The 24,696-nt window shown below is 49.8% G+C and overlaps 2 protein-coding genes across 3 annotated transcripts in view; both read right to left on the reverse strand.

Moving 5' to 3' along the window:
- Positions 1–24,696, reverse strand: part of ZER1 (zyg-11 related cell cycle regulator) — a 253,222-nt gene that overhangs the window by 128,198 nt on the left and 100,328 nt on the right. The window lies entirely within an intron of this gene.
- Positions 1–24,696, reverse strand: part of KYAT1 (kynurenine aminotransferase 1) — a 48,831-nt gene that overhangs the window by 21,890 nt on the left and 2,245 nt on the right. Inside the window, exons 2-3 of one of the 2 annotated variants that reach the window (XM_049774047.1) lie at positions 8,587–8,693; positions 2,083–2,141 (exon numbers count right to left, since the gene is read on the reverse strand). In XM_049774047.1, the coding sequence (XP_049630004.1) occupies positions 2,083–2,141; positions 8,587–8,688 (161 nt within the window). In that variant the 5' untranslated portion in view covers positions 8,689–8,693. Of the gene's footprint in view, positions 1–2,082; positions 2,142–8,586; positions 8,929–24,696 lie in introns of those variants that run through there. The other variant, XM_049774048.1, reaches the window with a different exon arrangement.

A 24,696-nucleotide genomic window follows, 5' to 3' on the forward strand; every position in this document is an offset into this window, starting at 1 on the left:
AGCCCCGTCCTGCTCCCACCCCTACCTGCACATTTGCCAGGTCAGAGGCAGGAAGGGTCTGGGATTCTTCTAGAGAAACTGGACATGAGGCCAAAGCAATAGCACAGTGGGGAGGGCATTTGTCTTGCACAGGGCCAACCCGAGTTCCATCCCCAGCATCCCTGAGCCTGCCAGGAGTGATTTCTGAGTACAGAGCAAGGAGTAACCCTTGAGCATAGATGAATGTGGCCCCAAAACAAACAAAAATACAGGCCATACATATTGCTGAAGAACAAACCTGTCAGCCACATGCAAGGCAAGTGCTTGAACCCCCTATACTATCTCTTTGGCCTGTAAATCATTGGTTCCCAACTCATAACCCTTAGATGTGAAAAGAATGAACACTCGCTGGGAGATGGTTGGAGATGTTTTTCTCCTGGTTTTGGTTTTGGGTCACATCCAGCAATGCTAAGGGCTGCTTGGCTCTGTGGCCTGGGGTCACTTCTGGTAGTACTTGGGAACCCATATCTGGTACTGAGAATAGACCCAGAGCCAGCAAGCAAGACAAGAGCCTACTCTACTGCCCTATCTCTCCACCCACAGAGCTCCAAGTTTGAATTCTTGCACCACATGGTCCCTTCAGCACAGCCAAGTGTGATTCAAAGGTAGAAAAAAAAAACATTGACAACCATTGTCCTAATGATAGGCTGTGGGGTGGAGCGATACTCCAGTGGAGAGGAGCTTGTCTTGCTTTGCAGTTGACTTGGGTTCAATCTCCTGTACCTCCTAATGGCCCCTAAGCACTGCCAGGAGTGAAACCTAAGAGCAGAGCCAGGAGTAAGTCTTGAGCATCACCAGATATGGCCCCAAAACACAAACCAAACAAACAATAAAACTAAATGTCCATACTAGTTTGCTATTTGCGCGCTCTCTCTCTCTCACACACTAACTCTCTCACACTAACACTCTCTCTCTCTCTCTCTCTCTCTCTCTCTCTCTCTCTCTCACACACACACACACACACACACACACACACACACACACACACACACACACACACTTAGTATCTCATACTGTGGTGTACCCTAAGACCCACCCATATCTGGGAGGGGTCTTGGGAACCGGATAATAGGTGTAGGGAGGGGTCTGGAAAAGGATAGATAAACCTCTGAGCCAGGGGATTCGCCCTTTTTGCCGTTTCTCTCTTGGCCCGGCTTGGCTTCCTGGCTTTTGGATCTTTGGGCCGCATGGAGCCCAAAGGGAAGATGGCTAACAGGAGATAAGATGCAGGGCTAGCAAAATATAGCTGAATGCTTAAAAGGTTGACATAGGCCACACACCTGTGGTGGCTAGGGCATAAATAAAGATGATTCTTCCTGAAGCCTGCGTGTGAGTGATTTCACCTGGGCCTGGAACTTGCCAGCTGGATGGGGGATGAAGCCACGTGGCTGGGGCCTAAGCACAAAGGCCTCCATCCACCGCCATCCAGCCCCATCGTTAATTATTTTATGCTACATCATACCACTTCCTGTCTTGGGTCACGGGAAAGTGTGGCTCATCCTTCATATTTTCCATAACATCCCTGTGGCACAATTTAATTCAAGTCAGCTGTGAGTATGGTTCATGGCCAAAGAACGGTGCCAACACCTTGCCTTTTGGAGGAGTGCCAGGGGCAATGTGTGACTCTGAGACTTTATCTGCTCCAGGATCCCCATGGACAGAGGCAGGCGGTGGGTGGCTTTCAGGTTCCTTATATTTTATTTTTTGGAGGGGTCACACACGGACTGGCTCTGTGCTTAAGATGCTGCTCCTGGAGGGGCTTGAAAAGGTCCTTCCAGGGAGCTGGGGACTGAACCCAGGTCACCACGTGCAAAACAAGTGCCCTTCCCACTGTCATCTCCCCTGTCCTTTCTCAGCCAGCAAGTCCAGCTCTGTGCCCACAGTCACTGCCAACCTAGGAGACCTGATATTCAAAGCCTTGTCACACAGAGGGCAGGCTGGGGGCCATGAGGTAGGTGACTGCAAAATCTGGGCCCCCTGGCTCTGACCAGCCTGCTCCCTGCGTCCCACCCTGAGAGAGCTCCCTAGAGCTCCCTGACTTACCAGGGGTTCTTGTCGATCCCATTCAGCCTTCGAGACTGCAGCTGTTTGGCCATGGCGAGCTGAAGACAGGAGGTATAGGAAGGTCAGGAGCTAGGAGGGGCAGCTGGTGGGTGCAGGCCTTATGCTGCCAGCTCTGCCCCCTAGGCCAGCCTGTGGGAGAGAAGCTAAGTAGACACTGAGTCCAGGAAAGACAGGGTGAGTGTGTGGATAAGCCCAGGAACAGGTTACTGAGATGCCCTTAAATTCATGACTCAGTATTTTAGCCAGGGCCCATTTCACAAATGAGAACGTGGAAGAGGGTAGAAAGGCTGGCACGGGCCTGGTCACATTCACCTGGTGTGTGGTCAGACTCTCTGAAGACTTGGGGACCTGCAGGCTTAGTGTGGCTATGGAGGGGCTCAGGGATCTGACACTCCCATACTGCTATGTGCCTTCCAGGCCTGCTTACCCCCATCCTCAGCCTGCTCTAGCCTTTTGGTGTCCCCTGTGCTGGTCCTAAGAGGGGCGGGCAGGCAGGGAGCCCTAGCTGTGTCTCAGGGCCCAGTACTCCAACAGAGGTAGAGATGGGACACAGAGGCTCTGGAGCTGGGCTCTGCCAAGGTGAGAGAACTAAACTGCAGTGGGGGTGGTCGATGGAATGAAGATGGGAGTTGGAACCCCTTTCCACAGCCAGAGGCTGGACTGAGCAAAGAGCAGGGGACCAGGTCGGAGATCTGGTACACACTGGCCAGTTTTCCACAGCTCTGTTCCTCCATTAATTTCCTGCCACCTGTCACCCAGATACCAGGCCTGTCAGTACCTGCCACTGTCTTTTTTTGTTTTGTTTTTGGTTTTTTGGGGTCACACCCGGCAGCACTCAGGGGTTACTCCTGGCTCTATGCTCAGAAATCGCTCCTGGAAGACTCAGTGGACTATATGGGATGCCAGGATTCGAACCACCAACCTTCTGCATGCGAGGCAAACGCTTTACCTCCATGCCATCTCTCCAACCCCTGCCATGTACCTTCATTAAAAAAAAATGTCCCAGAGACTGGATCGATAGTATTGTAGGAAATGTGAATGCAGCCAACCCAGGTTTGATCCCTGGCATCCCATATGGTCCCCCAACCACTTCTATCAGGGGTAATTCCTGAGTGCTGAGCTAGGAGTAACCCCTGAAAATTGCTGGCTGTGGGTCAAAAACAAAAAGAACCAAAGACTGGGGTGGTGGGTGGTGAAGCATTAGCACTGTGGGTAGAGGGTTTTTTTTTTGTTTTGTTTTGTTTTTGGGCCACACCCGTTTGATGCTCAGGGGTTACTCCTGGCTATGCGCTCAGAAATCGCCCCTGGCTTGGGGGGGCCATATGGAACGCCGGGGAATCGAACTGAGGTCCGTCCTACGCTAGTGCTTGCAAGGCAGACACCTTACCTCTAGCGCCACCTTCCCGGACCCGTGGGTAGAGGGTCTGCCTTGCACAGAGCTGACCTGGATTCAATCCCCAGCATCCTATAAACTCCCCCGAACCCACTGAAAATAATTTGTGAGTGCAGAGCTAGAAGTAACCCCAAGAGTCGCTGGTTGTGCCCCCCCAAAAAGTAAAGAAATTAAAAAAAAAAACCAACAGGAGGCTGGAGAGGTAGCATGGAGGTAAGGCATTTGCCTTGTATGCAGAAGAATGGTGGTTCAAATCCTGGCATCCCATATGGTCCCCTGAGCCTGCCAGGAGTAATTTTGAGCGTAGAGCCAGGAGTAATCCCCCTGAGCGCTGCTGGGTATGACCCAAAAACCACAAAAAAAAAAAAAAAAAAAAAAGGGAATCAAGACATTATGTTTGCCAGAAAAACCCCATAGACTTATATCAACACAGTCTTGATTTTAAACAACTGTAATCCTATTTGCAATCTTGAATTTTGCATGGCTTTTGACACCTGTATTACTCTGACTACACGTTTAATGGTTTATAATAACTTACATAGGAGTGTTATGGAATTTGGTATGTTATGGAAATGGAAGGTTTAGTTTCATAACAATACCTTGTTCGCATAGATATGGCAATGCTGTCTTGGATTATTTGGAAGTTAATATATAATAAGTTAACAATATAACTTGGAAGTTATTAATATTGTAAGTCTTGGCTATCTCTTGGATAATTTGGAAGTTAATATATAAGTTAATAATATAACTTGGAAGTTAATAATATTATAAGTTATGATAAATAATTTGAAAGTTGGGGCCGGAGAGATAGCACAGCGGTGTTTGCCTTGCAAGCAGCCAATCCAGGACCAAAGGTGGTTGGTTCGAATCCTGGTGTCCCATATGGTCCCCCGAGCCTGCCAGGAGCTATTTCTGAGCAGACAGCCAAGAGTCACCCCTGAGCACCACCAGGTGTGGCCCAAAAAACAAAACAAAACAAAACAAAAATAATAATAATAATAATAATTTGAAGTTAATCAACTCCAAAATTCTATTGTGAGTGGATCTTGATAATTAATCATCCTAAAATCCTGGGGGTTAATTTATGCTTCAGTTGACCTTAATTCCTAACATTCCAAAAGGTAGGTCCTGGGGCAGGCATCGATAGTTATAATTGGTCAAGAGCAAGGAACAGGTTCTGACCCAAAGGTGGAAAACAGCCAACGTGGACTTTACTTATGGAGGGTTGGGAAAATATAAAACAAACTGTCCAAGGCCTGCTATTTGGAGAATATAACGAGCTGTACCCAGGCAAGGCCGCCCTGTTCTGAACTTTACCCTTGAGCTTATCGATATCGAGATCAATTACACTTAATCTAAGTTTTAAATAAAAGGAATCTTAATTTTTTTTTTTTTTTGGTTTTGGGCCACACCTGGCAGTGCTCAGGGGTTTACTCCTGGCTGTCTGCTCAGAAATAGCTCCTGGCAGGCATGGGGGACCATATGAGACACCGGGAATCGAACCAACCACCTTAGGTTCTGGATCGGCTGCTTGCAAGGCAAACGCCACTGTTATCTCTCCGGGCCCGGAATCTTAAATATTTCTTATGGTGTGGAAGCAAACTGACATACAATATTTATCAGAAGTAAACTTAACCCAGAGCTGTGACAGAGTAGGTAATCAATAAAGGTGGAGAAAAAACTTATTTATTTATTTATTTATTTTGGTTTTTTGGGTCACACCCAGCAGTGCTCAGGGGTTACTCCTGGCTGTCTGCTCAGAAATAGCTCCTGGCAGGCACGGGGGACCCTATGGGACACCGGGATTCGAACCAACCACCTTTGGTCCTGCATTGGCTGCTTGCAAGGCAAACGCCGCTGTGCTATCTCTCTGGGCCCGAGAAAAGTTAATCCATTAACTTGCTTTCGGTATAAATCAGATCCAAGATCTACAGAAGTGTCTGAACAATTGCACTCTAATTGGCTTGATTTAAAGATTTCCCTGTGGATAATTCTAGTGAAATCTGGTTAATTTATGGTAGCAGCCTCCTTCATGAGGCTGGAGGCTCACAGATGTACAACAGTCTCTTGTGTGGTAATAGTGGTCTGCCCAGCCTGTAAGAGGTTAGCTTGAAGCTACAGCCAGTCAGACCCTACCCACCTCTGGCTGAACCACAAGAAGAGAGACCTTCAATCCTGCTCCAGCCACCCCAGAAACTGGGTGGTCTAAGCAGGGTGGAAGCTTGAAGAAAACTTAACATGTCACCCCTTGCTTCTTGTCCTAGATCGCTAAGATTAAACTTCACTTAGGCTGTATCGATAGCAATTGTGTGTGTGTGTGTGTGTGTGTGAGTGTGTGTGTGTGTGTGTGTGTGTGTTTGCCTTGCATGTGACTGACCCTGGTTTGATCCTTCGCATCCCATAAGGACCCGAGCCTGCCAAGAGCAATTACTGAGTGCAGAGCCAGGAGTAACCCCTGAGTGCCATTGGATGTGGCCCTAAAACAAACAAATGGAAAATAAAAAAGCAAACTAAAACAAAACAAAACAAAAACTCCACCTGCTTTGGGCTGGAGAAATTATATAGTGGGGAGGGCATTTTCATTGCATGCAGTCAACTTGGGATTGATCCCCAGCATGGTTCTTTCCCCCACCCCCCAGCCTACCAGGAGTGATTCCTGAGCACAGAATCAAGAAAAACTCCTGAGCACAGCTGGATGTGGCCCCAAAATAACAACAAAAAATGTCCTCCTGCTTCTCACCTGCTACTGTCCCTTAGAAACTGACTCTAGAATGAATGTGGCTATTTGAAGGGCTTTAAAGAGGGAAAGTTGGGGCCAGAGAGATAGCAGAGCGGTAGGCATTCGCCTTGCACGTGGCCAACCCAGGACAGATGGTGCTTCGAATTCAGATATCCCATATGGTCCCCCAAGCCTGCCAGGAGTGATTTCTGAATGCAGAGCCAGGAGTAACCCCTGAGCACCACCAGGTGTGAACCAAAAATAAACAAAAAGGGGGGGGAAGGTGATAGGACAGTACCCCTTCCTGCTCTGTCAGTCTGCTGACCCAAGGTTACATCTCAAAGGGATACACAGAGCTTCATCCCAGCCACCTGGTCACCAGTAGACTCCATATGGAGTTCTCTGGGCCAGTAATAGCACTGTTCTCCCTGATCCTGGTGGGGCCATGTGCTGTGAAAGGGTTAATATGTTTCATGAGAGCTGAGTTAGAGGCAGCACAGAGTAAAAACAACCCACAGCCTACAGAACCAGCAGGGATAAGGGCAAGTGGAAGATAAGTTGGAAACCAGCTAGTGGCCAGTTAGAGGAGGGAGTGGGAAGGAAATGATGGAAATCACTGCCTACAGGGCAGTGGTGGGCGGTGGGGAGGAATCCCAGCAGGAGAGGCCTGGGGAAAGTGAGTTCTGCACTAAACCTTTTGTTCTGCATAACCTCGTTGGCCCTACCTGCCATTTAGCTGGTATAAGCCCATTTCCTTACTCATTAGTTAATGTCAGCATCTGAAGATGCAGAAGGTAAAAGGAGAGTGGAGTGTGCTAGAGTGATAGTACATCGGGGAAGGCATTTGCCTTATATGAGGCAAATCTCCAGCATCTCAGATGGTCCCTGGGCACTGCAAGGAGTAATTTCTGAGTGTGCAAAGTCAGGAGTAGTCAATAAGCATTGCTGGATGTAGACACACACACACACACACACACACACACACACACACACAATCTCATAAAAGAAAAATGGCTGAGTGGACCCTTTTGTTTAGGGTGGAGTTTCCAGGGTGACTCGAACCCCTGGTTTGTGCTAATAAACTCCTTTTTCGGGCTGGAGAGATAGCATAAAGGTAAGGCATTTGCCGGGCCTGCAGAAGGATGGTGGCATCCAATATGGTCCCCCAAGTCTGCCAGGAGCGATTTCTGAGCATAGAGTCATGAGTAACCATTGAGCACTGCTGGGTGTGACCCAAAAACCAAAAAAGCCAAAACACAATAAAAAAAAAAAACCCTCCTTTTTCTTTCACCCACCTTAAGCTGCAATCTCCATTCCTTAAATTTCCCCTATTATGCTGATACCAGCAAGAAATTGTGTATTATATGGTAACAAAGTATTTTGAGGAACATAACGACATTTTATAAAAAAAAAAAAAAAACACAAACTATGCCCTTGAGTCAGGTGCAATAGTACAGTGGATTGTGCATTTGCTTTGAAAGTGGCTGACCTGGGTTTGATCCCTGGCACCCCCATACTGGTCCCATGAACACCTCCAGGTCCCTGAACACCTTTAGGAGTGATTCCTCAGTGCAGAGCCAGGAGTAACTTCTGAGCATTGCCACGTATGGCCCTAAAATCTCTCTGTGGGGCTTTGAGGTGACTTATTTCTTCAAGTAGACATTCTGCTTTCTGTTCCCAGGATTTCTGAGCAAAGACTGGGGATTTGCATGTTGGCTTTGTAGACTGTTTGTTTAGGGGGGAGGGGGCGGACTGGATTTTGTGACTGTAGTGCTGAGTGCTGTGGATCAATAAACAACATTTCAGCAGTCAGCGGGAGTGTCCAGAGGGAGTCGAGGAGAGGAGGACTGAAATCTGAATCAGGATCCAGGGAGTCCAGGACAGTGAGGGAGCAAGGTGAGGGTGATAGGAGGTAAGTTGGGGAGATAAGTTGGGTGGAAGCCTAGAATGGGAGATGGAGTTAAGGGCCCAGGACCCAAAGGAGGGGAGGTGTGACGGAGTATAGGAGGAGAGAAAAGGAACATCAAGTTGGCTTCAGAGGCACTGGTATTGGGGGCCAGGCTTCTGTCCAACACTCTTCTTCACTCCTTTTCTGAGCAGCTATGGTGAGTTTGGGCAGGGAGGGGGTAAGGAGATCATCTGCTAAGTATGGAGGAATGGGGGTCAGACAGGGCTAGGGAGGTGGCTAGGTTGACTATGCCCATGCAAAGCTATAAAATCGCAGTCCCAAAGCAATGTTCTTAGTCCAAGCTACAGTCAAAGTAGGCTTCCCAGAAGAAGAGGCTCATGCACAGCTTTTAGGTACTATAGGAGGTCATGCAGTTGGTGGAGGGAGAGAGGGAGGTTTGGGGTGCAAGGCGGGGGCACTTACAGTCTGATGCAAGCACCGGATGGTGGAAGTTCCAGCCTTCTTTCCCTGCCCCAGGAGGCCGGGGATGAGAGCAGCGCTCCTGACCAGGCGTCCCAGCGCCATGAGCACTAATGAAGAGGCCAGAAAAGGCCAGTATTTACCCAGTAGTCACTGGGCCCCAGGCAGGGCACAATGTGACTCATGCTTGGCTTGGCTAGATGATGTTCAGCCCGCAGGTCACATCACTGACCTGAGAAGAGCGACTCCCTCCCCCCACTAACCAAGCAGATGGGAGGGCAAAAAGGCTACTTGAGTGACACCTCAGCGTCACAGGCGTTTGTCTTGCACATGGCCGACCTCGGTTCAATCCCCGGCATCCCATATGGTCCCTCAAGCCTGCCAGGAGTAATTTCTAAGCACAGAACCAGGGGCCGAAATGGAAGCACAGTGGTAGGGTATTTGCCTTGCATGCAGCTGACCCAAGACACATGTGGGTTCAATCCCTGGCATTCCACATGGTCCCGCAAGTCAGAAGCGATTTCTGAGCACAAAGCCAGGAGTAAGTAGCTGAGTTCACCACCTGAGCACCACTGGGTGTTCCCCCCAAAATAAAAAGGGCACAAAGTCAGGAGTAACCACTAAGCATGTCTGGAAATGGCCCCAAAATAAAAACAAAACAACAACAACAACAAAAATAGGGGCCAGAGAGATAGCATGGAGGTAAGGCGTTTGCCTTGCAATCAGAAGGTCAGTAGTTCAAATCCCAGCATCCCATATGGTCCCCTGAGCCTGCCAGGAGCGATTTCTGAACGCAGAGCCAGGAGGAACCCCTGAGCACTGCCAGGTATGACCCAAAAACCAAAAAAAAAAAAAAAAAAAAGATGTAAACTCATGAAAGAAAAAAACTGGCACAGCAGGCAGGGCATTTGTTTTACATGTGGCCAACTTGGTTTCAATTCCTTGGCACCCCTCCCCCCCAAAGCTTCACAAAGAGTGGTCCTTGAGCTCAGAGCCAAGAATAAGGGCAGGGAATAAACCCTGAGCACCAACAGGTATAGTTCAAAAAAAGGGGGGGGGCTGAAGAGATAGCACAGTGGTAGGGCATTTGCCTTGCATGCAGCCAATCCAGGATGGTAGGTAGTTCAAATCCAGCATCCCATATGGTCCCCCGAGCCAGCCTGAGCGATTTCTTAGCACACAGCCATGAGTAACCTCTGAGTGCTGCTAGGTGTAACCCCCCAAAAAAACAACAACAAAAAAGGACTAATAAAGACATGTGTCCAGGGGCCAGAACAGTGGTGCAAGTGGTAAGGTGTCTGTTTTGCCAGCGCTAGCCTAGGACAGACTGAGGTTCGATCCCCCAGAGTCCCATATGGTCCCCCAAGCCAGGAGTGATTTCTGAGCACATAGCCAGGAGTAACCCGAGTGTCACCGGGTATAGCCCCCCAAAAAAAGACGTGTCCAGTCAAAGGGATTCGGCACAATCTCACACATGATCTGAGTGACCCTGTGCCTATCCAGAGATGGAGCCCTCACTCAGGGGCTGAAATACTGACCCGTACCCAGCCTGGGCGAACCTCAGGTATGCAATCAGTGCCACGTATTGCTAAAGGGCCACCCCATCTCCAACCCATTCGTCTGGGACAAGCAAGTCCCGAGAATCAGACAGTGGGTTCCCATGATGATCCCATGCAGGAAGCAGGAACAGGCTGCTGAGGGGGCCATGAAGATAAAAATGACCTAAAAGTTAGTGACGGTGAGTGGGGAGATGGCTCAAAGATCCGAATCCTTGTTTCTTGTGTTTGGGAGCCTCAGGTTTCATCCCTACAAAACATGACCTCTGAGCATTGAGTCAGGAGTAGCTAGAAGTGACTCAACATCCCCCATCTGCAAACATGGGACTCATAGCGGGGACAAATATATGCTCACTTTTCCCTGCTCTTCCTCCCTGCCTCCTTTTTTCCTCTCCTCCTATCTCCTTTCTTCCCTTTTTCTTCCTTCCTTCTTTTTGATTTGTTTTTGTTTTTTTGGCCACACCCGGCAGCACTCAGGGATTACTCCTGGTTCTGCATTTAGAAATTAGGAAGGCTCGGGGGACTATATCAGATGCTGGGGATCAAACCTGCATCTGTCCTGAGCCAACTGCATGCAAGGCGAAAATGCCTGCTACCACTCCAGCCCTCACAGGGCAAACATCGGTTTGAATCCCGACATCCCATATGGTCCCCTGAGCCTGCTAGGGGTAATGTTTGAATACAGAACCGGTAATAACCCCTGAGCACCGCCAGGTGTGATCCAAAAACCAAAAAAAAAAAAAAAAAGTGATCATCCCCTTTTGAGTAATGAGACTCCCCCTAGTATCCTGTCCTCCCAACTTCTCAGCTCAGTTTATGAAAGCCGTTTATCATTCCTCCCCTAGAATTCAGAATTATGTTGTTGGGCCCGGAGAGATAGCACAGCGGTGTTTGCCTTGCAAGCAGCCGATCCAGGACCTAAGGTGGTTGGTTCGAATCCCGGTGTCCCATATGGTCCCCCGTGCCTGCCAGGAGCTATTTCTGAGCAGACAGCCATGCTCCTAACCCTGGGTCACCAGGGATGGAACCTGGGTTAGGAGCATGCAAGGCAAGTGGCCTCCCCTCTGTATGCTCTCTCTTGTTCATCAATATATATATATATATATATATATATATATATATATGCAATGGAAAGTATTTGGGGCCTGGAACTCTGCAGTAACAAAAGCACAGCTGGGGCCGGAGTGACAGCACAGTGGTAGGGTGTTTGTCTTGTAGGCAGCCGACCTGGGATGGAACCGGGTTCAACCCCTGGCATTCCATATGGTCCCCCGAGCCTACCAGGAGTGATTTCTGAGCACAGAGCCAGGAGTAACCCGAGTGACACCGGGTGTGGTCCCAAAACAACAACAACAAAAAAAAATAACAACATCGAAGCAAGGCTTCTGGCATTTAGATCACATCCCCAAGAGCTTCTGACTCTTCATGGCCGCTCTGGATAGTACAGGGCTGTGGATGGACTTGGGGCTCTAGCATGCCCTAGGCCTTGGGCCATCTTCCTGCCCCCAACCCCATCTTTATTTTATTTATTTATTTTTTTTGGTTTTTGGGTCACACCCGGCGGTGCTCAGGGATTACTCCTGGCTATCTGCTCAGAAATAGCTCCTGGCAGGCACGGGAGACCATATGAGACACCGGGATTCGAACCAACCACCTTAGGTCCTGGATCGGCTGATTGCAAGGCAAACACCGCTGTGCTATCTCTCCAGGCCCCCATCTTTAATTTTTTAATTGCCAACCTGGTTTACACTGAGCTTTAGACAAGTTACACATTCTAGTCCTGGCAGAGATATGAGATGTTTGCTTTGCTAACGGTCATTCTCTGAACTTGTTTTCTCTTTCTTCCTTTTTTTTTTTTTTTAATCCTAGGAAGGCTGAGGTGGAGGTGGGGATTTGCTTAAATCTCATTTCACTGGGGCCCGGTGCTGGCCTTGAACAAAGTTACCTGCAGAGGATCTCCTGAGTCTTGCCAGGAGTGATTCCTGAGCTCAGAGCCAGAAGTGACCTCTGAACACCATTGGGGTTAGTCCAAAAATCAAAATCAAAACAAAAAAAGTGCAAACAACCCACCCCAACACCCAGTTTAAGGGACTTTGTTGGGGTCACCTATAAATTCTTCAGTAGGACACTAGGAGGCACTAGTCAGCTAGTTCCTAGGAATTTAGCCCTTCTGGGAGGGAGTGCCACGCAGAGGGACAGCGGGACAGAGGAATGTTATTACTCCCGTCAGGGGACAGGACTCCAGGGCTGATCACTTTCTACAGGAACAGACTGTCCAATGGCCCAAGGATGTGGGTTCTCAGGCTGGGGTTGGAATTTTCTAGCCACTCACAGACTGTGTAAAGTGATCTATGAGGCTAGTTCCTGGCACCTTCCGGGAGTGACCCCTTAGCACAGAGCCTGAGCACCACTGAGTGTGGCCCACTCTCTTCCTGGGACCCTCCTGTGAAACGTGAGGAGGTGTGTGTGGCTGGTGCCAAAGAGTCACACTGCCCTGTGGACTCCTTCAGATCTGAACCCCATGGGGATACCACTCTGTCACAGTCCCTGGTTCAAAGCTACAGATAAAGGACTGGAGTGATAGTACAGAGGGGAGGGCATTTGCTCTGCATGCAGCTGACCCAATATCTATCCCAGGCATCCCCTTAGCCTGCCAGGAGTAACCCCTAAGCACCATCGGGTGTGACTCAAAAAACAAACCCAAAAGCGCTGCTCTGAAGCCACAGCCACCCCTCAAGTCAGCCCATTTCTAGCCACTGTCCCTGGCTACAGCCTGTCTGGAACAGGGTCAGGAAAGCAGTAACCAAGTAAGCACCAAACCCTTCCAAAGGCTCAGCTAGGAAGGTGACCTCAGTGACAGGAAGGTCGCTGGAAAGACAGCCAGGATCCAAGGATGAGAGGTAACAGCTATTAGCCATGGTGTGGGGCAGAGGGAGCTTCTGTCTTGCTGCTGGTGGGAACAGAAATGATCACAGCCACAATGGGGAAGGAAGGAGTTTCCCCACCATATAAAATATAACTAGCACAAGACCTGGTGACTCCACTTCTGGAAGTGAAGTCAAAGGATATGAAAATGCTTGTTTGCAGAGACCCACACAGTCCTATGTTCAGCACAGGACAAAGATCCAGAAGTATCCTAAGTGCCCCAGGATGAATAAGTGGGTAAAGATGTGGTGTGTATGTATATTCAGTGGAATATGGATGGACTGTAAGAAAAGTCCTAGAGGGGGCAGGAGCAATAGCACAGCAGTAGGGCATTTGCCTTGCACCGGGCTGAACCAGGGTTCAATCCCCAGCATCTCATATGTTCCCTGAGCCAGGAGCGATTTCTGAGTGCATAACCAGGAGTAACCCCTGAGCAGCACCGGGTGTGGACCCCCCCCAAAAAAAAAAAGTCCTAGAGGGCTAAGAGAGGGTCAAAAGTTGGGAGCTCTTACAAATCCTATTCTAAAGCCTTGAGTATGAAGTGGTACTGCATAGTCCCCTGAGTACTCCAGGGAGTAACTTCCAGAGCCCTGGGCTGGAAGTAACCCCTGAGTAGCCCACAACAGGGTGTGATCCCAAAGAAAGCAACAAAACAAGGCCAGAGAGATAGCATGGAGATAGGGTGTTTGCTTCGCATGCAGAACATGCAGAACGATGGTGGTTGAAATCCTGTCATCCCATATGGTCCCCGGAACCTGCCAGGAGTGATTTCTGAGCATAGAGTCAGGAGTAACCCCTGAACGCTGCCTGGTGTGACCCCAAAACAAAACAAACACACACAAAAGATAGAAGCCAGAGTCATAGCATAGTGGGTAGGGCATTTGCCTCACATGCAGCCAACACAGGTCTGACTCCGACATCCCATAAGGACCCAAAGCCTGCCAGGAGTTATTTCTGAGCGCAGAGCCAGAAGTAACCTTCGGGCGCAGCTGGGTGTAGCCAAAAATAAATTAAAATAAATAAAAAAGATAAAGTTTTTCTTGCTTTTTTTTTTTTTTTCGGGCCACAGCCTTTTGATGCTCAGGGGTTACTCCTGGCTAAGCGCTCAGAAATTGCCCCTGACTTGGGGGGACCATATGGGACACCGGGGGATCGAACCGTGGTCCTTCCTTGGCTAGTGCTTGCAAGGCAGACACCTTACCTCTAGTGCCACCTCACCGGCCCCTTTTCTTGCTTTTTTGGGGGCCACTCTGGCTCTGCACTTAAGGATCCCTCCTAGCAGGACTCAGGTATCTATTGGATGCCAAAATCAAACTGGAATTAACAACAAGCCCTGGGGAGGTACTATTTCTCCAGCCCTAAGGTCCCCAGGCTTGGCAAGGAAAACCCCACCTAGAAAATACCCCCAACCCTGAGCAAGTGGACAGGCTATCCCTATAGAACAGCGTCACCAACAGCTACTGGGGTCCAACTTTGGAGGGCAACCCTCCCCCAGAAACCCACCCACTTGGTGTCAGGATGCCCCAGGGTGGGTTTGGAGTGTGTCGTGCGTGAATCAACCAGCAGGGGGAGCACAGAGCCAGCTCTGTCTAGAATTGGGGCTGATGGATCTGGGGCTCCATCAGGTTACCTGGGTTTATGGCCACTCAGAGAGGCATAGACAGGTGGGCAGGAGGCGGAGCGAACTCCCACGGACCCCACCCATCACTTCAACCTTGTCCTGCCTCTTTCGGGAAGCCTAAGAGCCCCTGCAGTTTATAGACTAACACCCCAACACCCCCCACTTGGGGGGGGCAGAGCAATAGCACAGAGGGTAGAGAGAGAGAGCACTTGCCTTGCGTGAGGCTGACCCAGGTTCGATCCCCGGCAATCCTTATGTTCCCCTGATCCTGCCAGGAGTGATTCCTAAGTGCAGAGCCAGGAGTAACCCAAAAAACAACAAACAAACAAACACTTGATCTGGGCCAGGAGGGCCTGTCGGGGTACCTTAGGTGGGAACAGGTGGGGCTTTTCTGAGCCTGGACCCTTGGGCTCCTGACTGCCACTTTCAGAAAGTCAAAGATGCCTGGGGGGGTGAGTGAGGGATGTTCTGTACTGGGCCAACCATGATGATTACGAGTAAGCCTGGGGGGGTGGGGCACAGAGCGGTGGCGCAAGTGGTAGGACATCTGCCTTGCATTAACTAACCTAGGATGGACTGTGGTTCGATCCCCCAGCATCCCATATGGTCCTCCAAGCCAGGAGCGATTTCTGAGCACATAGCCAGGATAACCCCTGAGTATGAATCACCAGGTGTGGCCCCCAAACCAAAAACAAACAAAAAAAAAAGAGTAAGCCTTGAGCACCCCTAGAAAGAAAAGAGACCAGAGCACAGTGGCAGGGCATTTGTCTTGCACGCAGCTGACCTGGGATGGACCCAGGTTCGATTTCCAGCATCCAGAAGCGATTTCTGGGGCCCGGAGAGATAGCACAGCGGAGTTTGCCTTGCAAGCAGCCAATCCAGGACAAAAAAAGGTGGTTGGTTCGAATCCCGATGTCCCATATGGTCCCCCGTGCCTGCCAGGAGCTATTTCTGAGCAGACAGCCAGGAGGAACCCCTGAGCACTGCTGGGTGTGACCCAAAAACCAGAAGCGATTTCTGTGAGGAGAACCAGGAGAAACCCCTGAGCACTGCTGAGTGTGGCCCAAAAACAAAAACAAACAAACAAAGCAAAGGTATTCACTGAGAACAAAAATTTGGAAACTTAACAACTGAAGTAACAAAACGCTGAAAGGCCATACTCCACAATAAAACCAGACAAGGGCTGGAGGGCCTTATACAGCAGGGAGGGCGTTTGCCTTGCATGTGATTGCCCTGGATTCGATTCACAGCTTCCCATCTAGTCCCCCAAGCACCACCAGGATTCATTCCTGAGTGCAGAGCCAGAAGTTACCCCTGAACACTGTCAGGTATGGCCCCAAAACAATAATAATAATAAAAAAAAACACTAGCCAGGTGGCAAGTTAATAATGGTCTTACATTTCATTACTTTTGGGCACAGACTCAATCCTCTAGAAACTTATCTTACATGAATCAGGAAGAGAAGAGTTAAGTCACTTGCCTTGCAGGTGACCAATCCTAGTTCGCAATCAGCACCCTGTGATTTCTGAGCACATAGCCAGAAGGAAACCATGAGAAGTGTTGGTCGGTCGTGGTCCAAATTCTCCTCCCACAAATGCTATGGATTGGGGCCGGGCGGTGGCGCTGGAGGTAAGGTGCCTGCCTTACCTGCGCTAGCCTAGGAGACGGACCGCGGTTCGATCCCCCGGCGTCCCATATGGTCCCCCAAGCCAGGAGCGACTTCTGAGCGCATAGCCAGGAGTAACCCCTGAGTGTTACCGGGTGTGGCCCAAAAACCAAAAAAAAAAAAAAAAAATGCTATGGATTATCTCCAAAGCATATTAGTTTTTGGCCAGGGAAAGGGCACACCTGGGGGTGTTCAGGGATCTCTCCGGGCTGTGTCTGGGAAGCCATAAGTGGCAGGGAATTGAACCCGTGTGCTGATCAGGTGCAAGGCAGGTGCTCCTGGCCCCCGTTACTATCTCTCTGGCCCCCATAAAGGGGACTGGTCTTCAGCCCTTTGAACTATCTCCCTGTACACCAATATTAACAGCCATGACCTTATTGGTATGTGACCCATGACTACATAAACAGTATCAATCATTCTTACATGAGAACACCCAGTTCTGAGATGAATGTCACATGATAGCTTTTTTGGGGGGTCACACCCAGAGGGGCTCAGGTGGTCCAACCTGCCCTCCCAAAAATAAAAGAAGAAAAGAAAGGAGGGAAGGAAGGGTTAGGCTACATCTTGTTTCACACAAAACAAAGATCGTTCCTGGTTTCTGGCTCTGTGCTCAGAAATCGCTCCTGGCAGGCCAGGGGACCTATATGGGATGCTGGGAATTAAACCTGGGTCCCTCCAATGTTGACCGCATATAAATGCCCAAGGTGAATGCCCTACCACTGTGCTATTTCGCCTACCCACATGACATTTTAAAGGAAAAAAGAAATAAAAGAAGGCCGGGTAGATGGCTAGGAGTGCTGGAGAATAGGCTCAGCCTCTGGGTACCCTGGCACTGCCTACCCCTCTGAACACCTCTGGGAATAGCCCAAAGATCAAACCACCCCCCCCAAAAAAAAAAAAAAAAGAGAGAAAGAGGTCAGAGTGATAGCACAATGGGTATAGCATTTGCTTGCATGTGGTGGACCTAGGTTCAATCTCCTGCATTACATATGGTCCTCTAAGCCTGCCAGGTGTGATGTCTGAGTGTAGAGCAGGAGTAACCCCTGGTATGTTCCAAACCCCTCCCCCCCAAAAAAAAAAAGAAAAAGAAAAGAAAGGAAGGAAGGGTTAGGTTACATCTTATTTCACCCAAAACAAAACAAAAATCACCCCTGGTTTCTTTGTATCTATTTGTTTACAACTTGTTTTTACCCCAAAACAGAGATCGTCTTACATGCAAACCTGGGTGGGACTGGTTTAGGATAGCCTGAGCTATCTGTTCTTACTCTATCCTTACTCCCCCACCTGGGGGGTGAGCGCTGTATTCAATAAAAACGACTGTTCTGGCAGACAACTCACTCTCCATACGAGGTAGAAGATTGCCAGGAAGGAAGGAAAGGAGGAAGGGAGGGAGGGAGGGAAAGAAAAGAGAAAGAAAGTTGATTAGGATATGGAGCAATATATAGTGGTTAAGGCGCTTGCCTTGCATGTGGCTGACCCAGGTTCAAACCCTGACATAACATAGGGTCCACAGAACACCTCCAGGAATGAAACTGGGCTGGAGAGAGAGAGTACTTGCATCTACCTTGCATGTAGCCAACCTGGTTCAGCTAGGGTTCAATCCCTAGCTCCCTACATGAATGGATCCTCAGGTACTGCCAGAAGTGAGTGGTTTCTGAGTGCAGAGCCAGGAGTAAGCCCTGAACATAGCCAGGTGTAAACCCCCCCGCCCCCCCCCCCAAAAAAAAACAACCCAACACCAAATCTTAAAAGGGCAAGAAATGGAGGTGACAGTCCTGGAAACTTTGTTTGTTTGTTTGGTTTTTGGGCCACACCTGGCGGTGCTCAGGGGTTACTCCTGGCTGTCTGCTCAGAAATAGCTCCTGGCAGGCACGGGGGACCCTATGGGACACCGGGATTCGAACCAACCACCTTTGGTCCTGGATCGGCTGCTTGCAAGGCAAACGCCGCTGTGCTATCTCTCTGGGCCCTAGTCCTGGAAACTTTGGGTATCACTTTCCAACTTATGCCTTTAACAAGCATCGAACTTGGGGTCAACATCCCTGTTACCCTCCCCCTATGTCATATGCTAATCTCACCTGGATGGTGAGACCCACCCAAAGCTGGGAGGGGTCTGTGGCTGGTAATTTAGGGGTGACCCACCTGGGGGAGGAGAGAAGAAGCAGATTCAGCAAGGAGAGAGATCCGACACAGGATGGATGCAGAGCAGCAGGGAAGTGACTGCTTAGACTTGGCGATTAGGGCCTTGTAATAAAATCTGGATGTCTCCTGAAACCTCAACTGACTACTGCCTGTGAATCATTTCTTCGCTATCACCCTGCACCTACAAGATCTTCGGGCAAAGGGGGATGCAGGCACTGGGCTAGGCTGAGAAAGGCCTCACCAACGTCCACATCCATACCATAGGACTTTATAATTAATAATTACAGGGGCCGGAGAGATAGTTTGCCTTTCATGCAGAAGGTGTTTGGCTTTCATGCAGAAGGATGGTGGTTCGAACCCCGGCATCCCATATGGTCCCCCGAGCCTTCCAGGAGCGATTTCTGAGCATAGAGTCAGGAGTAACCCCTGAGCGCTGCCGGGTGTGACCCAAAAAAACAAAATAATAATAATTACAGCAACATAACAATCCCCTCACGTGGCAGAGCAATACCCTCCACCCTCTTTCTCAGCACTGCACACACACAAAATCTCTGTCAGATTTTGCATTACCTTGCATGCAGGTGCGCCTCCCCTCCAGTTGGCCAGGTCCCTCTTTAGCACTCCTATGTTTTTGGTCCCTGGGTGGTTTTATCCCCATGTCAGTCACATGGGCGTGGAACTTTGCAATGAGAGGCGGCACTAGAGCCCAAGTGCTGACCAATCAGCGACAGGCAGGCCGTCTAACAAGGGGTCTGATTGGTTCCCCTCCCAAGCATGAGGCACACCTATGATTGCCAAAAAAGAGCTTGGGAGCTGGTCAGCCAACTTATGGGTGAGGGTTGCTGTATGCAATTACTCCTAAGAAAGTGTCGCTGAAATTTGAACTCTGGGATTATGAAGTAACCCTTGATACCTGGCTCACGTTAGGTCTGAGCCCTGCAGAGCAAGGGGTGCTAAGCTGTGCATGCTTTTTTGTGCTTAAACAAGTTTCCAAGAGCCTGCAAATGCCAGCGTCTCCCTCCGCGATGGATGTAGGGAATCCATCTCACAACCTTCTGGATACTATTGAAAACAACCTTTTAATTATATTTTTAGTTTGAACTGGTTTATTATTTTTGTTGGTGGGCCACAACTGGTGATGCTCAGGGTCACTCCTGGCAAAGCTCAGGGAACCAGAAGTACCAGGGATCGAAGACCTGCATCCTGGTGCAAATCATGCGCTGACCCTGTGGAACCATCTCCCTATTGGACATACGGAATCTAGGAAATTAATCCTCTGGGGAGAGGGACTGAAAAGGTGACTTAGGGACCTTTAATTACCAATTACCAGAACTCCAGCACCCGTAGGGTGGAGATCTTCTAATCTCTTTTACCTGACCCCTCTACCAAAAGAAAACAATCCAAAGACTATTAACTGGCATTAACTATTCCAGGCTCCTTTGATATGTAAAGGCCTAGCTAGGTTAGATGAGCAGAGATAGGACACTGTCTTAATGTTGCTCCTCTTCCCGTGTTTATTGATTTTATTTTTTTTATTTTATTTTATTTTTTGGTTTTTTTTTGGGGGGGTCACACTGGCAGCGCTCAGGGGTTACTCCTAGCTCTAGGCTCATAAATCACCCCGGCAGGCTTGGGGGACCAAATGGGATGCCGGCATTTGAACCACCGCAAACGCCCTACCACTGTGCTATCTCTCCAGCCCCAGTGTGTTTATTGATTTTAAACAGTAAATACTGAAGGACAGGACAGTCAGGGCTCAGTCCATGAGACTGGGAAGACCCTGACCCTTGGCTTTTTTGTTTGTTTGTTTGTTTTGTTTTTGGTCACACTCAGCAGTGCTCAGGGGTTACGCCTGGCTCTAAGCTCAGAAATGGCTCCTGGGGGCCGAGCGGTGGCGCTGGAGGTAAGGTGCCTGCCTTACCTGCGCTAGCCTAGGAGACGGACCGCGGTTCGATCCCCCGGCGTCCCATATGGTCCCCCAAGCCAGGAGCGACTTCTGAGCGCATAGCCAGGAGTAACCCCTGAGCGTCACCGGGTGTGGCCCAAAAACCAAAAAAAAAAAAAAAAAAAAAAAAAAAAAGAAATGGCTCCTGGCAGGCTCAGGGGACCATATGGGATGCCGGGATTTGAATCACTGACTTTCTGCATGCAAGGCAAACGCCTTACCTCCATGCTATCTCTCTGGCCCTGACTCCTAACTTTTCTCTTTTATGTCTATCTTGCCTTTTTGGGGGTGGTTTTTGTTTGAGCCACACCTGGTCCTGCTCAGCAGTTACACCTGGATTTGTGTTCAGAAATCACTCCTATCTGGCTTGAGGAACCATATACAATGCTGGGGATTGAATCAGGTTGGCCGCGTGCTTTGCTGTGCTATCGCTCCGGCAGCCCATCAGGCCTGTCTTATTTTCTTAATCCTCAAAGTGACCCTGTGTCATGCCCATTCACCAAGACTGGCCCCAAACATCTCCCCAGTTCTCGTTAGTTATAACTATTATTGTTTTCTATTAAATTTTTGGGGGGTCACACAAAGCGGTGCTCAGGGGTTACTCCTGACTCTGTGCTCAGAAATCACTCTGGCCGGCTCAGGGGACCATATGGGATACAGGGATTTGAGCCACCCTCTATCCTGGGTTGGCTGAGTGCAAGACAGACGCTCTACTGCTGTGCTATCTCTCTGGCCCCCTGTTACTTTATTTTTGAGGGGGTTTCCACATCCCCCTCAAAATCAGAAGACCTCTGTCATACCAGCAATTCTCAGCCAACTGGTGGTTCAATGTGAGAGGCTAAAGGTGCCCCCAAGCCATACCAGGAGCCTAAAGGGGCATCCAGGGCTATACCAAGCAATGTTCAGGAGACCCTGTGGTGCCAGGAACTGAACCTGGGTTGGGCACATATGAGGCCCTGTGCTCTCCTGGCTCTGTAGAATTACAATTATCTGAAAGAACCTTCTTAAGAAGCACGTAATTCTTTTTTTTTTTTTTTTTTTTTGGGGGGGGGAGAGGGTTTGGGTCACACCCGGCAGCGCTCAGGGGTTACTCCTGGCTCTATGCTCAGAAATTGCTCCTGAAAGGCTGGGGACCATATGGGATGCCCGGATTCGAACCACCGACCTTCTGCATGCAAGGCAAATGTCCTACTTCCATGCTATCTCTCCGGCCCCAAGAAGCACGTAATTCTTTTAACCCAGGCAAGCTGACGGCTGAGAGAGGTGCCAGGGGATCCCGAAGATTACACACCAGGGGCAATGCCCACCCCAGCATCTCCAGCACGCCCCTCACAGCAGCCAGTGCAGCGTCTGGCTTCCTGACTGGCTCAGAGTCTCCCATATTGGTGACCAGGACATGAAGGGACCTAAGAACAATGCCTCAGTGGCTGACATCAGCCTGCCTGTCCCTGTGGCTGGCCTCGCCAAGCAACCTGCTGGGAGAGCGGATAAAGTCCAGGTCCCCAGGCTGGGGACAGAGGCTCCTGTACCCTCTCCCTGTCACTCTCTGTGTCACCCCTCTTCAGGAACACTTCGTAACTTCCAATTCCCCCAACTCAGCAGACCAAGGTCCTAAAGCTCTGTGGGGGAAGGGGTTGTCAAGGCAGCTTCAGATCACAGCCAGCAGGGGCCGCCCAAGAGCTTGGCGGGCACTTGGCTTTTATACCTGGCTGACACGGTTTGGGTTGTTCCTTGATCCAGTATGGCCCCCCCCCTGGAGCACCACCAGGAGTGATCCCTGAGTGCACAGCCAGAAGTAACTCCTGAGCATCTCCAGGTGTGACCCTCTTCCTCAAAAAATAGAAAACTAGGGGCCAGAGCGGTGGTGCAAGCAGTAGGGCATTTGCCTTGCATACACTAACCTAGGATGGACCAGGGTTAGGTCTCCTGGGGTCCCATATGGTCCCCCAAGCCAGAAATGATTTCTGAACGCATAACCAGGAGTAACCCCTGAGCGTCACCAGGTGTGGCCCAAAAAGCAAAAAAAAAAAAAAAAAAAAACAAGAAAAGAAAAGAAAACAAGGGGCCGAAGCAATAGCACAGCAGTAGGGCATTAGCCTTGAAAGCGGCCAACCCAAAATGGACTCTGGTTTGATTCCCAGAAACCCATGTGGTCTCCCAAACCGCCCAGGGGTGATTTCTGAGCACAGAGCCAGGTGTGACCCAAAAAAAATTTTTTTTGATTTTTGGGCCACACCCCGTGGTGCTCAGGGTTTTACTCCTGGCTTTCTGCTCAGAAATAGCTCCTGGCAGGCATAGGGGACCATGTGGGATGCCGGGATTCGAACCAACCACCTTAGGTTCTGGATCGGCTGTTTGCAAGGCAAAAACACTGCTGTGCTATCTCTCCGCCCCCCCCCAATTTTTTAATTAACAACAAAAAAAAAATTAAGCCCCATACAACAGGCTCTTCCCCCCAGGGTCTTTCAGGTAGTCAGATAGAGGGAAGCTTGCCTGAGTGAGGGACGCAGGCTAGAGTTGTGTCCTGACCTCTATGATCTTCTCTGCTGTATGAGACCAGGGAGAGCAGTAGGCGCCCTTTTTCTGACTGCCACCTGGAAGAACAGGCAAGGTTAGGTTCTTACAAGCTCAGCCCTACCTCACCTGAATTCATTTTGCACGAAGACACACCTAGTTTCAGCATTTCTCTTAATTGGTTGATCATGGTTACTACTGGTTCTACATTGAGGTTGGGGGAACCCCAGGTGGTGAACAGGAGTTGGCCAAATGAAAGGTTAAGTGCCTTCACCCCATACTGAGGCACCCTTGGAACATGAAATGAGCCTTTTTTTTTTTTTAATTTTTGGGCCACATCTGGTGGCACTTACTCCTGGCTCTGCACTCAGGGATCACTCCTGGTGGGCACAGGGGACTATATGGGATGGGGAGATCGAACTTGGATCAGCCACATGCCAGGCAAACTGTACTATATGCCTACTGTACTATCACTCTGGGCCTAGAATGAGCCAGTTCTGTATGGGCTATCGATGGGATCTAGAAGGATCTAGAAGGATTGGTGAGAGCCTCTCAGGACCTGCCCCTGAATTACAGAGACAGCATAGAGCAGAGCCCCTGTAGAGGAAGGAGCAGGGAGGAGGAATTGCATCCAGGCTAGAAGGCCCAATTCATAAAAGAGCCTCAAAAAACCAAAGCTGGCTGGGGCCGGAGAGATAGCTCGGAGGTAAGGCATTTGCCTTTCATGCAGAATGTCGGTGGTTCGAATCCCGGCATCCCATATAGTTCCCTGAGCCTGCCAGGAGCCATTTCTGAGCATAGAGCCAGGAGTAACCCCTGAGCGCTGCCAGGTGTGACCCAAAAACAAAACAAAACAAAACACAAAGCTGGGGGCCGGAGCAGTGGCACAGGCAGTGGAGCATTTGCCTTGCACATGGCCAAGCCTGGACAGACCGAGGTCTCCCACCCAAGTCAGGGGTGATTTCTGAGTGCCTAGCCAGGAGTAACCCTTGAGGGTCACCGGGTGTGGCCCCAAAACAAAACAAAACAAAACAAAAAGATAAAAAGAAAGAAAACAACGCTGGGGCTCAGTCTCTGCAGAAATGGAAAGGGCCCAGCTCCACTCTGATCTATCCCCGCTTCCTCTCTGCCACTCAGCCGCTCCTCAAGGTCCTGACCCACAACCACTTGCCAATGCCAATAAACTATACACAGGTGAGCGAACATCTGACTCAGTCTACCTCACCCGAAGTCACTGATCAGCGAATTCAGCCTGATTTTCTTGGTTGAGATGTTTGTCAACATTCCCTCCTGGACAAGCTTAGTAGCCAAGAGCCCTGGGTTCTCCATCACCTGCCCACCAGGTGACAGTGTGCCCTGGACGCCTGACCAGGTAGGCCTTGGATTTAGAACTGGGCAGGTGCTTCTTTCCTTGGGGAAAACCTTCCAGGCATGCAGCTGGGCCCAGACTCTGAACTGACCCCTCGGGGGGTTCACCATTGGGATAACCTGAGACTGGAGGAAGAGGGACTTACCCCAAAACAGTGAGTCCCCAAACAGCCTGGAGCCACAGTTCGAGAAAAGGAAGAGTAGGAGCTGGTGGGAAAACTTTCCCTGGGTGTGACTGTGCAGCCAAGGACTGGGTGGAGGCCCCACCTGGCGGGACCCAGTCGGTCACTCCTCTCCAACAGAGTCTGGGGTGACTTTGACCCGAGAGCTGCAGCCAGCGGGGGTGGGGAGGGTGAGGAGGGAAGGGGCATATGAG

Source organism: Suncus etruscus, chromosome 5 (genome assembly GCF_024139225.1).
Source record: "Suncus etruscus isolate mSunEtr1 chromosome 5, mSunEtr1.pri.cur, whole genome shotgun sequence".
Taxonomy (NCBI): domain Eukaryota; kingdom Metazoa; phylum Chordata; class Mammalia; order Eulipotyphla; family Soricidae; genus Suncus; species Suncus etruscus.